Genomic DNA, 16,865 nt, shown 5'->3' on the forward strand with positions numbered 1-16,865 from the left:
TACCACATCTTGTTTATCTTTTCATTGCGGACAGTGCGTTTCCCTTTAAAGAGATCACCGAATTATTCCTGATTAAGCCTTGACCTCCTACTACGCGCCAAACACATTCTTATCTTCGCAAGCCCTATAATTTTCCAGCTGGTGGAAACACAGATATCTTTAAGTACATTCTGGAAAGTCATACATTGTGTCTCTGTCCATGTAGGCTGTGAAGTTAGTCCTTGTTTTTAAAAAAATGTAAGAGGTCATTGTTACTCTAACTATACCACGATTATGTCAACTAGGGTCCGACAATGAACCCGCGTGGGTAGATCTGATTGTAGCCCTTCTGTTCACAGCGAACCTCAGAGAGGTTGAGTGCCCAACGTCAGGTCACACAGTCCCTGGTTTCAAGTTACTCACAGCCTGGGGATGGGGACAGAGACACAGCGTGGGTTGGCGTATTACATGGAGAAGGATGTGGACACAGGCTCGGCTGGTGGCTTCATCTTCCCTTAGTCAGCTTGACTGTGGAATCGGGGACCCTGCTGCTTCTGAGCAAAGAAGACTCAACACGGTGAGGTTTTCCTGCAGCGCGAAAGGGATCCATAGCTCAGGATCTGAGTGTGTTCCAAGCCAGTACTCCTGAAACCGACTGTGTCCTCTGAGCCCCTGGGGGTCGGACGAATTCTGGATCTGAAGTTCCAGGGTGGAGCCTTGAGGGTCTGCCTTTCTGCCTGGCTCCCGGGTCCTGCTGCTGAGGACCACACTTGGAGTATCCCCGGGGGCTCTGAATTTGGTTCCCAGCTCTGGTGTGAACGCTCTGTGGGTGCTTAGGCCAGTCTCTTGCCCTCTCTGAGTCTCAGTTTATTTCCTTGGTCAATGGGGGCATTGTCCTCCATCTGGAACATTCTCTGAAGGATTAAAAAAAAAAAGTGGTGTTGGAACTAGAAAGCCCTAGGCGCCTGCTGGGGTGAGGGATTTCCTCCCAGAGCCCCGAGGAGCCCATCAGCAGGTGCTAGGGCGAAGTGGGGGGCAGTCCTGGGCTCTGGCACAAAATGCAGAAAGAGGAGGCGGGGGGCAGCGAGGCCCCAGAGAAGTGGCGGGAGAGGTTTCCGTTCATCACAGAAATGGCCCATTTGCAATGATCGGTTGCCCAGGTGTTAATAACGCTAATGGCATAGGAAGGGTAAACCTGGTCACTTGGCTGAACAGAAGAAATATGCAGAGAAGTGTTCAGGTTTCCATAAATCAGCTGTGTGCAGCACTACGAGGGAGACAGGACTTAAAATTCCGGTCAGGAGATGGGTATTCTCATAATCCGAGCTGGAGAGGTAATTTATTCTGTTTATATCTTTTTACTGCACGACAAGGCTTGGGAGCAGGAGCCCTCCACAGCCATTCTGCATTTTAAATATTAGTCCTAAGCACAGTGGGTCAGCTTTCGTGCTCTGTGGGGTGTTCATTTCAGGGCCGGGGCACGGGGCTGGGGCCGGGGGAGAGCCTGATGATGGGAGCTGGAAGACACGTGGTTTCACTGGCCAGTGTTGCCGGAATGACAGCCTGGGGGCCGCCAGGGACAGGCGAGGGGCCCCTTCTGCCCCGAGCTGGAGGGCACAGCCGGGGGCTGGCTAGCCTCCTTACTTGCACGGCTTAGAGTATTTTTTTCCCTCTCTCGGAAATCTTTTATTTTTAAATGATAATAAATACAGGTGATGAAGAGATGTAGGAGAGGAACAGATACATTAAGGGAGGTGGGAGGGGGTGGGGAGCTAGGAGGGTGAGTGGAGAACCAAGGGCAAGGTAGAGAAGCCGGAAGTCCTTGTGTCTTTTGACCTTGGCAGTTTTTATCATGCCCTTTGCCCCCTGGCTGGTTCCGTTGGAAACCACCACCCCACCCCCGCCCGCCCAGCCTTTTCATGGCAGCTGAAATGCACGGATTCATTCATGTAGTTGCTCCGCAGAGAACACAGAGAACGAGACCTTAACCTGGGCCAGGCTCTGTCCTGGGTCCTGGACCAACGTGAGCTCTGGAGGCAGGACGTCTGGATTCAAAGCCTGGGTCTGTCGTCACTCCCTGGTGGGGTGACCCGAGGCAGCTCACTTCACCTCTAGGGGCTCAGTCTTCTCATCTGCAAAGTGGGGTCAACGGCACTTGTGCTGAAGGGCGCCTGAGGGTCTGCGGGGACTCCAGATGGACAAGACTTTGTTGGGCAGTGCTCCTGCAGAGTTGGGGGACATCGGAATCAGCGTGGGAGCTGGAACGTGTGGAGTATCCGGGACCCCATGCCTGGGAGCTGTGCCGGCAATGGGCCAGGAGGCCTGGGGAGACAGGTCCTTCCAACAAGCAATGACCTCCGATCACACTTTGGGAAAATGGTTGGGGTGTCCAGGGACCAGCGGTCCTCCAGCTCTCCCTCTTCCCTGTCCAGACTCTCTGAGGAACTGCCTCCCTAACTTAGTACACCCAGTGCCACGACTATGGGCCCCCCAGGGACACTGTGATGGGGTGAGTGGGGCTGGAGTTTCTCCTTTGAGAGTCCCTGGCTCCAGTAGGCTCTTGGAGAGGTGAGAGAAGCTGATTTTGGCAAGCTCCCCGCTCCCCTCCCCGACTTGTCCTCCTCCAAGGAAGCTGGTGGGGGCAGGGAGACGGGAGTGGGGATTGAACCTTGGGACCCAGAACCTTGGCCGCAAGTTGAATGATATCCCTCCAGTGTGGATGAAATGCCCTTGTGAGCCCGTTTTGCTGTGGGGCAAACCAAGGCTCAGAAAAGTGACAGAGTGACCAGTCAGAGAGTCTCCCGGACCCCAGGGCCCTGGCTCTGTTCTGCCCCCATCCTCTTCTGAGGTGACCGCTGCTCACATCCTGCCTTGCTCACAAACACTCGGAGGAAGGGCCCGGGGAGCTGGCCCCAAATACTGACCTGGACCCCATAGATGCTGGCCCCTCCTGGACTCTGGCGTCTGGAACAGCGGCAGAGTGTTGATGGGACCACCTCGGGGTTATTCAAGTCCTTCCTGATTCATGGCTGGACTCCTGCCCCTCCCTGTTCTCCCGGATGGAAACTGTGGGCCTCTGAAGGGCAGGTATACCCTGCGTACATGTGTGAGCACGCACGCGCACAAGGACGTGAGGTTCAGGTCTGTGTGTGTCCATGGGGGTTGGGCATATGGGTTCAAAGCAAGCATGCAGGGGCGCGTGGGTGGCTCAGTCACTTAAGCATCTGCCTTCAGCTCTGGTCATGATCCCAGGGTCCTGGGACCAAGGCCCACATCAGACTCCTTGCTCAGCAGGGAGCCTGCTTCTCCCTCTGCCTGCTGCTCCCCCTGCTTATGTGCTCTCTCTCACTCACTCTCTCTCTCAAATAAATAAATAAAACCTTAAAAAAAAAAAAAGCTGGTATGTGTAGGGATGCATGTGTGTGCTTGTGTGCATTTCCGTATCTGTGCAAAGATGTGTGGCACACACATGCGGGGAGGGGTGCACGTGAACGTGGATGTGTTTGCATGTAGCTGTGCAAGCACAACCCTGTGGAGTGTGTGTGTGCCTACTGTCTAGCATGTGCCTGGGTGTACAGCTCTGGAGCGTGTCCATGTGGCTGCTGTGTGTGTCCATGTGCCTGTGCCCCCGGCCGTACGTGTGGCTGTTTCTGTTTTGGCACATGTTTTTGTATGCGTGACTGTGCAATCGTGTGAGCATCTACCTCTTTGGTGTGTGTGTGTGTGTGTGTAATTGGATGGGGGAAGGGAGGGGTGCTGTCACAGTGAATTCTCACCCTGCGGGTCCACTCAGCTGTCCCCGTGATGGGGTTCCCTGACAGCTCTGGCTCAAGCTTTCCACCTGGGTAGGCGGCTGGGGGTCCCAGCGTACCCACAAGAGGGAGTCCTCCCTCCTCTTGCAAATCCCCTTCTTCCCTGCTCCTCCCTGCCTCTGTGACCCTGTCACAAACCTGTCTGCACGGAGCCAAGTTCTCTCTGTGGTGAAAGTTCTTAGGGAGCCCTTCTCGAAAAAATGCACATGTTTCTGGAAAATGTTTGGGGGGCCTGACAGAGATAGGGTCTGGAATCTTGCAAATTCTTTCTTGGGTTCTACGACTCATTAGAGTCAGGACACTGTTGTGGAGCAGAAGCACAACCCAATAGTACACGGGCTCGAATCCCTGCTCTGCCACTCCCCAGCTATGTGACCTTGGGCTAGTCCCTTCCCTATGTTAGCATCTTTATGGGGCACATAATACCTACTCTGATACAAGTCCAAAGATTTAGCTAGGAGGATATTTATTCCAGCGTGTTTTAAAGTGGTAAAACAAAACAAAAAAAATGGATGGACCCAAATGTCCAACAACAAAACTGGTTAAAAAGAAAACAAAACCCGAAAAAGGATGGGTCACCCGTCACCAGCAGGTTTCAGCTTATCACTACCAAGAATGATAGAACTCGGACCATGATCAATTTATTAATCCAGGCGATATTGCTGAGTGAACCAGCGCCGGTAACCGCGTGGCGCGTAGAGAATGATCTCCGGCTTCAAAACGAAGAAATAAAGAAAAGTCTGGAAAGAAAGACATCAAATTCATTACCGAGGTGTTTGAGATTCTGGGTGATTACATTTCCTTCCTTTTGTTTATCTGAAATTTTGAAATTTTTCTCAATGAGCAAGGGGCGTTCATCTGAGAAAGACAAACACATATAAAGGAAAGGAAAAGCCAAGCCAGCCGCCTTGCGGTATTCTCATGAGGTCCACATCCAAGAGGGACAGGTGAGCTGGACTCTTAGAGTATTGCTTGGTGGGCCACTCCTCTGCTCCCTCGCCCCCCTCCCCTCTGGCATGTACCCACTCCTCCTCCCCAGCTTGGATGAAAAAAAAACTCAAGGCAGGACACGCTCACATTTATTTTTATCTCTCTCATATGCTTTTCTATCCCTACAGTGTCTGGGTTGGAAGGGAAGGGAAGGAAGCTCTTCCCCATCTCCGCTTTTGCAAGTAAGGAAACAGGCCTTGTGTTCAGGGAGTGGCTCAGGCTTCCCAGATCTCATCTAGCGCTCTTTCCATCACGCTGATTTACCCAATGGTGCCAGCATTCCTTCCATCGGAGTTGCACATCACATCAGCTTGGCTCTCCCTGGGTTCCTTCTGCCCTGACACAGCCTTGCCCGTAACTAGAGTCAGTTTACCAGCCCACCCGAATTACACGAGGCCTCATTAGGAGGGAAGCTAGAGTTTTTCTGACATCCCAGGGGCAAACAAATCACACAACCATTCATTGGCCAAGTATCTTGAAGGCCTACTATGCGCTGGGCAGGCTTGTGTTAGATGGTGGGTGGTCTTTATATAAAGCATGGGGCTCTAACGCGCTGGGCACGGTGTAGGCAGCCACTTTCATTATCTAGTGGTTCTCAAACGCATGCCCCTCCAGGTGGCCCAATACCCATCAAGTCTGTTTTCCCCGGGGCCCCTGAACTAGAGAGGAGAATGACTCTGTTCCCTTGGAAGGACTCCGGGGGCAGGCATACACACACACGAAAGAAAACCACACAGCACTGAGGGAAAAAAAGAATTTTTTTTATTAATCTTTCTTTTTTAAAAAAAGTTGATTTTTTGTGTTTTTTTCGTTTTTTTTTTTTTTTAGGTAAACCTCTTTCTGTCTCCCCTCCCTCACTCTGCCCACCCTACTCTTAAAAATATAAAAATGTCCAACCCCAGATAACTAGAGTACAATAAATAAACAGTAAACACAAAAACATACTTTATTTGTTTCTTCTTTATACAAAATAAGGAAACTAGAAGCGTTCGACTTCCAAAAAAGTATAATACTGTACATCCTGACGACCCCGCCTCCAGGCCCCGGGCAGGGAGGGTGGTCTATGGGCCGGAGCCCGAAATCTTGGCGCCTTGCCCAGGGGGAGAGCGGGGTGGGCGAGCGTTCCAGTCTGGCCTGGACCCCCCCCCCCCCCGGGCTCACAATAAATGTCAAAGGAAGGAAGGGCTGGTGGGGGTGGGTGGGGGGTGCCTGTCCCCCGGGGCGGGGATGTCCGGACCGCCCCCTTCCTAGAAAGCTGACCTTGATCCTCAAGGGTGGCCACCAGGGGGCGCCCGCGCGCAGGCGGCTCCGTCCTCCCGCCGGTGACCCCCCCCCCCACTCAAGCGCGCCCCCTCCCCTCTCCATCTTCTCGCGCCCTCTCCGGCGGGCGCTCGCTCCATCTTCTCTCTTCCTCATTTTGCTCCCTTCCCTCGCTCTCCCTTCACTCTCTCCCTTTTTCTTATCATCTTGTTTTAAAGACGGGGAAAGCAGAGTGAGAAATAAGGTCACCAAAATGCCACTCGGATGGCAGAGAGGGGGAACGACCAGCTCCGGCCCTCGGTCTCAACCCTCTGTTGGTCCAAAGAGGTGGTGGTGGTAGGGGTCGGGGGGAGTCTAGAGCGTGCTGGAAATCTGTCGACCCTCCGCAGTATTGACTTTGGTCCCGAGCACCGCTCGCGCCGCCCGGAGAGCCCTGGCAGCGGGCCGGGGTGGGGGTGGGGGGACCCGGGGGCGCCCCGCCGCGCGTCCTGCCGCGCGTCCCGCCGAGGAGCCTCGGCCGCTGTGTGCGGACCCGGGAGGGAACCCCTGAGCGCGGCGTTTCGGTTCGGGCGGCTGCGTCCGGGGGCGGCCCGGCCCGGCGGCCTTACCACACGGCGGCCTCGTTGAGCTCGGGGTTGGGGTGCGACAGGGGTCCGCTGTAGCCGCTGGCGCCGCTCATGGGGAAGGGCGGGCTGGGCCCGCCGCTGAACACCTCGCCGGGCAGGGGGTGCAGCGCGCCGGGCAGGCCCGGCTCCGGGCTCGGCGTGTCCGGGTGCGAGATCATGTCGGTGAACCTGGGGTTGTCGGCGGCGTGCGGGCCGGCCAGAGGCGGCTCCAGCGCTCCCAGCGGCGTCGAGCCGGGTCCCGACGCGGCCAGGAAGCTCGAGTCGGCCGGGGACTGAGCCTGTGACGGCGGGCCGTGCGCGAAGAAGTCGTAGTTGCCTCCGGGCGCGTAGTAGTCGCCTTGATAGTCTGCGGGCGGGACCGGGACGAGACAGGGCCAGGTCAGAGGCGGCCAGGCCTGGAAGGGGACCCGCGCGGACAGAGGCCCAGACCCAGCGGGGACCGGGGGACACTGATTCAGGGTGGCGAGCCCCGCAGAGACGGAGAGAGCGCGCGGCTGGCTGAGGAGGGTCTGCGGGGGAGGAGGCAGCAGACCCAGAGCCAGTGTCAGGGAGAAAGACTGTCAGAGGTGCCCAGAGGTCCCTGACACCTACCCCGAGACACCCACAAAGCAGAGGGAGAGACTCAGAGACAGAAACACAGAGAGAAAGATGTTGTGACTTCAAAGTCAGAGGTTCCCCACAGACAGAAAGGGAGAAAGACAGTGAGTGGCAGGGGAGACACAGACAGTGACCCATCCTAGACCGGGTCTTAGGACTGGGGAGAGATCCACAGAGAGTCAGAGAGAGACACAGAAAAAGCCAGAGACAGGATCAGTGAGCGCTCGGCAGAAAACAGAGTGACAGGGGAGCAAAGAGGGAACACAGCAAGGAGCCCCAGGACTCCGGTCAGAAAAGAGACTTAGGTACCAAGACCAAGGCAGAGACAGAGACCAGGACGACGGTCTAGGACAAGCACAGAGAAAGAGATGAGAACAGACGTGTGGTTAGAGACACACTGGTAAAAACCTGTGAGAGACTCAGGGGCAAGAAGAAAGCTCAGGAGAGGCAGAGGCACCCACAGATCCGCCAGATGAGTCAGAGACATCAGAGATGTGTGGAGTAGAGCTTGGTGGCGAGGCTGGGGTGGACAGAGACCAGAGCATCAAATGATTGAGGGGGGGCGGCCGCCTGGCAGGGAAGAGGCCAGATCTAGACCCCACACCCCAGCAGCGGAGAGGGACTGGCGAGTTGGGCCAGGGACATAGCCAACAGCACTCCGATCCCACAAGGCAGTTGAGTACCGTCTCCTTCCCCGAGACTACCCCGTGGACCTGGCCCACCCTTCACCCCCTCTAGTCCAGCCCTACGGCCTTCTGGGTGAATATGGGGGTCTGGCCATCCGCGCCACCTCCCTAGGCCTGACAAGAGAGGGAGGGCATGCCCTGATCACCCACATCCAACATTTCACGAGCGCTTAAACATGCATTTGCCTGGACACCCAGTTTCAGAAATATTTGGGGACAGAATCCTTTTGAGAATCTGCTGATAGCTATGGGCTCTCTCCAGAAAAATGCACAAATCGCATTTTTACCCAAAAAATCAGGGGGCGTAAGGGCTCCAGGTTATAAACCCAGCCATTTTCAATAAATGGTTTCTGCATCAACTGTTTGACCTCTTCCCAGAGTCCTCTCCCTGGGGACCTCCTCCAGGTCGGTCTCCTGAGGGGTTGGGGTGCGGGACCCCCATGAAAGGAGCCCCTTGTCGCCGGCACCCGTGACAATAACCCGCTTTGTGCGGTGGGAAAACCAGCGCACACCCAAGCGGGGCTTCCTCAGCAACACCCCCTTCACCCGGCGCTGGGTCTTCGGGTCTCAGTCACCAGGGTGACTTCCGGACGTCCCCTGAAGCCCGGCCCCCCTTCTTTCTCCAAACCCTTAAATCAGTCCAAATAGGGGTGCCCTAAGGCGCGGCCTGTAGACGGTTTAAGCAACAGTTAAAACGGTCGCCAACTACTTTTTAAAAACCACTCATTGCATTCTCCCCGAAAGTGAAGTGAAAGGTTGGAAGCGGCGAATTGGGGCCCCTAAGAGACGGGGATGGGGGATGGCCGCGGCCCGCAGCGGGCCGGCAAGCCAGCAAGAGCCGCGGCCCCCGCGCGGAGCGCGCCGCCTCCGCCCATATGGCGGCCGGGCCGGAGGTAATTGGAACAAACGCCGTCTGAAAAGGGCACAAAAGCCGCAGCTGGGGCTTTGTCCGCGCTCCCACGGGGAGCCGCCGGCCCCGCCGCCCAGCCCCTTTCTCGCCCGCTGCCGGCCGCCGCCGCCCGGATCTCCCAGCGCGGACTAGGCGGGGCTGCCTCCCTGGGGCTGGGGGGTCCTGCCCCCCCCCATTCCGGAGAAAGAGGGGCCCGCGTGTCCTGGCCCCCACCCCATCCAGCAGACTCGCGGGTAGATGAGGCGGCGGGACTGGTGGAGGCACACCAGTCCTCGGGGAAACCTTGCTTAATTACCCAGGCGGGGAGAAATTCCGGACTGCACCGGCCCACCCCCTCCCCGCGCCGGTCGGAGATGGTGTGCGGAACGAAGCAAAGATAGGGAGAATTCGTGGCTGAAGACAGCAGGACGGGTCCACCATCCAAGCTGCCCTCGGCATCTGCAGCCCCAAACCCGGGCAATGACATCGCACAGTCTCTCCCCCAGAAGCAGACCCGCACAATTTGCCCACAATTTCACGGTGCGGTGGGCCTGGCCAGACCTGAAGATCTAACCTCCTAGGAGGACCATGTGCTGAAGCCTTCCTTCCTGGGTCTGCCTGGGGACGGCAGGGCCTACCCTACACGTTGGCCCTGGCATTGCCTCCAAATCCACGTGTCTAAGAAAACTCATCTCTCCCCAAACTGGGCCACTAGCCTCCCCGCTCCCCAGGCCCGTGGCACTGAACAACTCAGCAGAGATCGGTCTCAAGCACTGGCACTCTGAGGGCTCTCCAGATTCAGAGGCTCAGAAACACAAGGGGGAGGTGTTTTCCTTGAGCCCAAAGGTGGGGGAAGGACCATGAATGGATTTCCTAGAGCACCTGGGGTCTTAAAAAGCCAGTAAGGGAGCTGGGACGGTCGTGGGGGGTTGGAATGGGTCATCACTGCCGGTAGGAAGGAAATGGAGGGGTGAGCAGACAAGGCACGAAGGAGAAAAGGGAAGGAAGAAAGGGAGCAGCGGCAAGGAGAGTTCACCGGAGCCTGAGCCCCCAAACACCAGCAGCAGAATGCCTCTCTGCGGAACTCCAGCTCCTTGCAGAGAGTGGGTAACTGGGTGGGCCCATCTCTTACACTTCCAACCCCAGTGAACATTGGTGGGCTTGGGGCTGGACAATGGGCGAGAGTCCTGCCCACAGAGCAACTGCCCGCATCCTGGCTAACAGTGCCAGACGCTGAGCGCATAGTCCCCGAGGCGGCACAGGAGGTTTGGACTGGCAAGCTAGCTAGCAGGTGGCCCCGGATGGATTCGGACCCCTCCATCCCTACTGCCTGCGCTGCCCTCCAGTGCCTATGTTCCTGCTGGTGCCAAGTGCACCACACCGCCAAAGGCAAGGGCAGCAGGAAGGCTGGGAGTCAGGTGCGGCCAGCGTGCATGTCCATTTGCAGTGTTCTCCTTGGTATGATGCTTGGAGTGTGGGAGCCTGTGAATCTCTTTGGGTGTGTTCGTCCGTGAGTGAATCTGCGGGAGTGGCTCGCACCTGTGTGTGTTGTTGTATGTGATCACGTGCCTAGATTTGTATCCCCGAGGTCTCTGAACTCCAGTGCTAGCGCATAAGGGAGTGGCACCCGTGTGGCATGCGTGAGTGCGTGTTTATCTGCGTGTATCACTGTATGGGTGAGTGGACCCATGCATCTGATTTTGTGCCCAGGAGGTATCTATGGGTGAGCGGGCGCTCGTCTGTTGCTGTGTGTCTGTTAAGGGGTGTTCATGATTGTGTATGTTCCGCGTGCACAGAAGGGAGGGAGGGATCCCCGGTGGCCAACACTGCCCGCATCCCACCCTGCGGTCCCTGCGTCCTCAGTCCCCAAAACCGCAGGGGCTTGGTTGTAGGGCAGCGCGTTCCAGGGTGGGCGGGGGCGGAGTCCTTACCTCCGTAGTAGGTGTACGGAGTGGACCCCAACATCTCAGACTCGTCCAAGCGGCCGCCCAGCGGACGCATGCGCCGCGGACTCCGGAAGAAGGCGTGTCTCCGGGCGCCCAGTGCGCTCAGCTGTTTCATCCTGCGTTCTTTGGACCTTCGGTTCTGGAACCACACCTGGGACAGGGCGGGAATTGTGAGCTCGGGTCCAGGGTGCCGATGACTCCCTGCCCAGGCCTCCCCTTCTGGGTCCTATAGCCTTCTCCGCAACAAGACTGCCCAGAGGCGGGGGCCGGGCGGATTAGGCCGGGAGAGGTGGAGAGGGGCTTCGGAGAACCAGCCAAGGGTGAAGGATTTCGCGGACCCGTGGGGCGACTCATAAAGACTTGGGCTTCCTGGTCCTCGGCCCGCCCTCGGCCTGACGGCTTTATAAAGGCCTCCCGCCCTGCACGGCTCTAGTCCTGGCCCCTCGGCTCCCCAGCCTCCCCAGCCTCTCCAGCCGGGTTCTGGCGGTCTGTCTGTCTGCCGGCGCACCCGCACAGGGAGGGGGGCACGTGAAAAACCTTGCCCCTTTCTCTGCTCCGAAAGATGGCAGGAGAGGAGGGATACCCCCGTGAGGCTTAAAACTCTCCTTGACCGGGGAGCGGGCGGGATTTCGAGGGGTGAGTGACCCGCCCAAGACTGCACCGTCGGGAGTACAGCAGGACTATACGCGATCTTTTGGTTAGAAGTTCGACCGGCTAGCCCTGACGTCGGGCACACAGTCTGCGCTTCGGCAGACCCGAACTAGGCCCCCTCTCAGCCAAGGGGGCTGGGTGGGAGGCTCCCGGACTCAGCTAGCCTGGGGAAGGGTGACCGGGGGCCGGCCGCACCTGGATCACGCGCATGTTGAGGCCGGTCTCCTGCGCCAACTGTTCGCGGATGTGGCGCGTGGGCTTGGGCGTGGCGGCAAAGGCGGCCTTGAGCGTCTCCAGCTGCTTGGCTTTGATGGTGGTGCGCGGGCCGCGCCGCTTCGTGCCGGAGTTCTGCTCCTCGTTCTCGTTGTTGGCTGTCTCCTTGTCCGACGACGTCGAGTTGTCCGTCTCCTTGGGGTCGTCCTGGAGTGGGTCCTGGAGGTCCGGGGACAAACTGCGGTCCGTACAGGATGACACTGCGGCGGACGGAACGGGAAGAGGACAGCGGCGTCAGCGGCGGCCCAAGGTCTCTCCAATCGGGGAGCCGGTTCCCACCGATCCAGGTCCCCGCCATCTGCGCGCCTGGTTCCCCTCCGAGCCACGCGACAGCCCCTCCCCCCAGGGGTCCGGCGCCCGCCCACTCTCTCCAGGTGGGGCCCTGCCTCAGAAGGGACCCATCACAAGCCCCCTCGGGGCACTTTTGGGCTACTGCTTGGGTAAGGGGGAGGCGCGCCCTCTGGGGAAGCGCGGCCTCGGTAGAGAGGGGAAGGGAGGAGGCTACAGATGCCCTCTGGGCCTCAGATCTTCCTCCCCATTTCTCCTTCATCCGGACCCCAGTTGCGGTCCTCCCCGTGCAGCCTGAAATTACCAGGAACTGAAAAGACTCCGAAAAGGGGGGAATTGTGTGTCTCCAAATTGGGGGAGGAGAGCAACTTGGGAAAGGCCTCTCCGTGGAAGGAGGTGGGGAGGGGAGCTGGTAGCCCTCTCCTGTAGGACAGACTCCAAATGCTAGCCCCATTCCCCAGCGCCCGCAGGCCTCTCTACCGGCCCTTTCATTTGCCCTAGAAATGCTGGGTGGGAGGGGAGAGCTCTGAGCCAGGCACAGAATGCGCACCAGGGCCCAAGTAGAAACCGCCAGGCTGGCCTGAGGGTCTTTTAGGGCCTGAGACCGGGGAGGGGAGGAGTTCGCCTACCTGAATTGAGGCTGCCCTCCTTGAGGCTGGGGGAGCTCAGGTAGTCGTCCTTGCACACGAACTTGTTCTCGTCGATGACGTAGAGCTCCTCGCCCGTGGACAGCTGCTTGTTGCACACCATGCAGGTGAAGCAGTTCAGGTGGAAGACCTTACTGCGGGCCTTGCGCACCAGGTCGCTGGGCGAGATGCCTTGCGCACAGCCTGCACACTTTGTGCCAAAGCGCCTGCACACACAACATGGCCTGTCACCTTGGAGCAGCCCCGGGGGGGGGGGCGTCCTCTTGAGCCCCTGACCGCTTCCCACCCACCCTAGGCTTTGAGAGGTCCCCATTTCCACATCTGCCAAATGAGAGCCCCCAACCTGTACTCTCTGGCTAGTGCGAGAGAGGGAAGACAAATGTCCTGGGCTGTTCTTGGGGCTGGGACTGTCACGCTCTGTTCACGTTTATTCGTCTTCCCCAAGGTTTAGAGCAATGGGTGCAGCCTTCAGCCAAGCACAGACCCAGAGCACCCCAAGGTGCTCCCCGCATCCCTGCCAGATCTGCCTGGGCTGCTGGAGACCAACTTGGCCATCCAAGTTATTTACATCTTAAGCCAGGCCAGCCAGGTTTGGGCCACTCCTTGGCTTTGCCTCCTGGAACCTGTCCAGTCTGCTGTGGCCCAGGTAAGGCCAGTGGGCCTGGCTGGCAGGTCCAAGCCATGGGGTGGGGATCCCCTCTCCTGAGCTGGATCTGAGCAAATGGGAAGGAACCAATTGCTGATTCCCAGTGCCAGCAGCTCCCAAGGCCTTCCAGTCCCCACTCTGGGACCTGCGGGAGCTAGCTGGCCTTGTGGACAGCAGAGCCTCAGAACAGCGGACTGTGGAAGGTAGGGATTGAGTCCCCAACTCCCCCCAAATCTCCGGCCCTGGCAGGCACCGGGAGAATGTGACCAGAAGGCGATGCTAAGCCTGCATGGCCATTACGGAGGATCTCTCAAATTCCCCCTTTCCCGCGTTCCCGTTCCCATTCTAAATCCCTTTCTTTCTTCCTTGAGCGCTTGGAGAAGGCCAGTCTCCCCCAAGTGGGTGGTGGCAGCCAGCACTGGGAGGGGTGAGGTGCGGGTAGAGAGGGAGAATGAGGGCCCAGGACCTTGGGGCCCCACATCTACTCATACCCATGTCTCTAAACAGGGCGAATTTGGGTGACGTTGATGTAGTGAGGGCATTAGAAGCCATAAGTCACTTTTGGCCTTATCCGGCAGTGTAATTGGCCATATGCACCTTATCAAAAATCATTAGGCACTTTGCAAGCACCCCACATTAGGGGCCTCAGGCCTCCGGAGCCAGGGAGTTTACACGTGTAAAGCCGTGGCTGACATTTTCTCCTATTCAAATTCCCTAGTGCCGAGCCGCTGGGGCCGGTGAGCAGGCCTTTCTCCACGGTGTTAATCACGCCCCCCTTCCTTCAGTGCCCGGAATTCACAGGCACAAAGCCGGCTGCGGGCGCCTGGTGGAAACAGGCAGGGCTGAGCTGCCGGAAAACCCACAGCCTTCCTGGCCATCCCTTGGCATTTCCCTCCACCTTCCTGGTGGGGAAACTGAGGTTCAGAAAAGTGACCTGCCCTGGCTCACCTGAGGGCCCCTATGGGCAGCAAGGGAAGGTGACACATCGCAGACAGGACCCTGAAGGTCCTGATTCTCAGCTTCAATTTCATTTGTACATTTCAAGAGGGGAGGAAATGTGTAAGGAGTTGGTGGAGGGGGAGCAAGGAGAAGGTTCCCTCCCTCCCTCATCAGAAGAGATCTTCTGGGCTGAGCCCCCTCGGAGTTGGGGAAGTTTCTGTTTGTCCAGGAGGGCTCTGGGGCCCTGGCCTGCTGGGAGGTCAGCCCCCCCCCCCCCCCCCCCCCCCCCCCCCCCCCGGGCTCCTGCGCTCCGCCCGGTGGGAGAAGCCTTCAGCAGCCCCTAACTTAGGCAAAAATTCTTCCTCTCTCAGAACAGGGTTTGAACTTCCACCCTGGAAGGGATTGAGGTCCCTGGGGTCGCAGCTGCAGGAAAGGGGCAGAGACGCGCGGGGAGCAAGTTTGTAAGGGCTTCTTCGCCCTGCCCCATCGCGGCTCCAAGCCGGCCTGGAGGAGCGAACTAGAGCCAGCGAAGCAGCGTTCTTCTTACTCCACCCGGGCTCGGCGCTTTCCCGGACCAAGGACAGGACGAGAGCAGCGGGCTGCCCCGCTTCCCGTGTAAGCTTGTGAGCCCAGGAGGCAGGTTGCGCGGTTTCCCCTTCCCCGGCGCCCCAACGGAGCGCGCGCAGGACTGGCGCGCGGGGCGGGCGCGCAGGCGGCAGGGCGGCAGGGTGGCGGGGTGGCGGGGCGGCGGGGCGGCGCGGCCTCTTACCTGAAGAAGTCATTTTTGCAGTAGAGCTTGCCCTCGCGCGAGAAGCACTTCTCCGAGAGGTTGGTCTTACACTCGCAGCACTGTACGCATTTGATGTGCCACGCGCGGTCCAGCACGTTCAGCAGGAAGCGGTCTAGGATGGGCCGCTCGCAGCCGGCACAGTGCACCATCATAGCGCCCCAGCGGCTCGGGCCGCCCTGCCCTCCCTTTGGGCCCCCGGCCCTCGGGCCCCCGGGCCCCGCTGCTGCACTCCGCCTCTTATCTCGGCCGCCGCCGGGCGAGTCCGGTCCGGACCAAGACTCAGCCGGTCAAGTCCTTGGGTGATCGCTGGCCTGGCGCTGGGCTGCCCGGGGTGGGGTGGGGAGGGGTGGCTTTCACAGCCTCATGCCCGGGGCCGCGCGTCCCAGTGCTTGTTCCGGGCTCCCCCAGGTGTCTTGGGTGGCTAATGGCCTCGGCGCTGCGGAGCGGCTTTCCCCGGTGGCGGAGGCGCCGGCACTTTCCCCCACTTTCAAGCGGTCCCGATCCTCATCTTTGTCTGGCCGCCGCCTAATTCGCGCATCCTTATTCAGATTTGGTGACGTGGCGCGGCACGTAGGGGGCCCGGCGGCCAATGGGCGCGCGGTGGCCATGGCAACCTCTTAAATTTATAGCATATCTAAATTGGCTACAGCGTTGCGGTCCGGACAGAGCAAAAAAAACAAGGCATCAGTATTGTTGAGTATTAGCTTGTACCTGGTTCGGAGGCTAAGTAAGTATTTACCTTCCAGTTTGGGGCTGGGGGCGGGGGGCCGCGCGATCTGAAAACTGCATCTCCCTTCCTCTCTCTTCTCACAAATATCTGGGGGCCAGGATTCCAGGACCTGATGGGAGAGGGACCCCTGCCCCGTTCGCTATCCCCGGAACTTGCAGAAGTTGCCCGAGTTCCGGAGCGCGGTCTACGTCCGCCTCCTCTTCGCGAGTCCAGCCCGCCCAAATTAGACTCCCCCATCCTCGCGTCCCTGGGGTCTGCGCCCTGGAGCTGCGACAACGCGGTTCACGGGGCTCCCAGAGCCGGGCCCAGCTTCTTTTGTCATACACCGAGCTGGGGCCCAGCCTGGCCTTTCTCATGGACACAGAGAGAGAGAGAGAGAGCGAGAGCGAGAGAGCGTGAGCAAGCGAGCATGAGCGCGAGCCGTGCCCTTTGGGTATCTTTCCCTGCGCAGGCCCAGGCCCAAGTTGGGGGAGGATGTCATCTGGCCTGGTCCGGGACCCCGGAGTTTCAGGCCTGAGCGCGCGGCCCACAGGGCTCAGGGCGAGATTTGGGGAGGAGGCGGTCAGGGGAGGCGGGTCTTTCTGAAGCCTGATCAGAGGTGGAGGTCACCACGTCTCTCCTTTTCTCTGCGCACCTTCCAGATCTCGGGCCAGCCAGTTAGGGCGCCGGGATGAGTGGGTCGCACTGCCCTGGCGGGGAACGCTAGAGATTTCGTGGGCGCTGCTTGCACACCCGGTGCGCGGGTTATATGTGCAAGTTCCAATCTCTGTAGGACGCAGGAAGAGTGGCCCGTTGTTAGGGAGTTGAGGGTCTGGGGAGTGTAGGGGGGCGGGGGAGTGCTTGCAGGTGTGTGTAAGAGGGAGATGGGGGTCTGGGGATAGAGGAAGAAGCCAGGCCTCCTTTCCCAAGGGGGCCAGCCTGGACGCGGGGCACTCCGAGTTTGGGAGGCCGAGTTTGGGAGGCCGAGAGGGCTCCGCAGGATTTTTCCATCCTGCTCCCGGAAAGTCTTGGCAGCCCGCTGACTGGGGAGGTGGGCCCTGGGCAGGAGGGATCCAGAGAAGTGTGTTTGTGGCAAGCCTTGGCTGTGAATGTGTGTTTGGGTGCATTTACTGAGTT

General features: G+C 58.9%; 1 protein-coding gene across 1 annotated transcript; it reads right to left on the reverse strand.

Moving 5' to 3' along the window:
* Positions 1-6,147: 6,147 nt before the first annotated feature.
* Positions 6,148-15,520, reverse strand: LHX5 (LIM homeobox 5). Its single transcript, XM_004753293.3, has 5 exons — positions 14,999-15,520; positions 12,627-12,850; positions 11,632-11,909; positions 10,771-10,936; positions 6,148-7,013 (listed from the first exon to the last, which is right to left on the reverse strand). Exons 1-5 carry the CDS (start codon positions 15,169-15,171, stop codon positions 6,646-6,648), a joined length of 1,209 nt encoding a protein of 402 aa, XP_004753350.1. The 5' UTR covers positions 15,172-15,520; the 3' UTR covers positions 6,148-6,645.
* Positions 15,521-16,865: the final 1,345 nt, after the last annotated feature.

The sequence above is a fragment of the Mustela putorius genome, unplaced genomic scaffold (genome assembly GCF_011764305.1).
Source record: "Mustela putorius furo isolate JIRA1106 unplaced genomic scaffold, ASM1176430v1.1 tig00537248_pilon_pilon_pilon, whole genome shotgun sequence".
NCBI classification, from domain to species: domain Eukaryota; kingdom Metazoa; phylum Chordata; class Mammalia; order Carnivora; family Mustelidae; genus Mustela; species Mustela putorius.

Excerpts from the sequence above, each read along its gene's own strand:
- LHX5 (XM_004753293.3), bottom strand. The coding sequence starts at position 15,171 with ATGATGGTGCACTGTGCCGGCTGCGAGCGGCCCATCCTAGACCGCTTC. Across the intron at positions 11,910-12,626 it reads GGAGGGCAGCCTCAATTCAG|TGTCATCCTGTACGGACCGC; the intron begins GTAGGCGAACTC and ends CGTCCGCCGCAG. Across the intron at positions 10,937-11,631 it reads TCAACATGCGCGTGATCCAG|GTGTGGTTCCAGAACCGAAG; the intron begins GTGCGGCCGGCC and ends GCCCTGTCCCAG.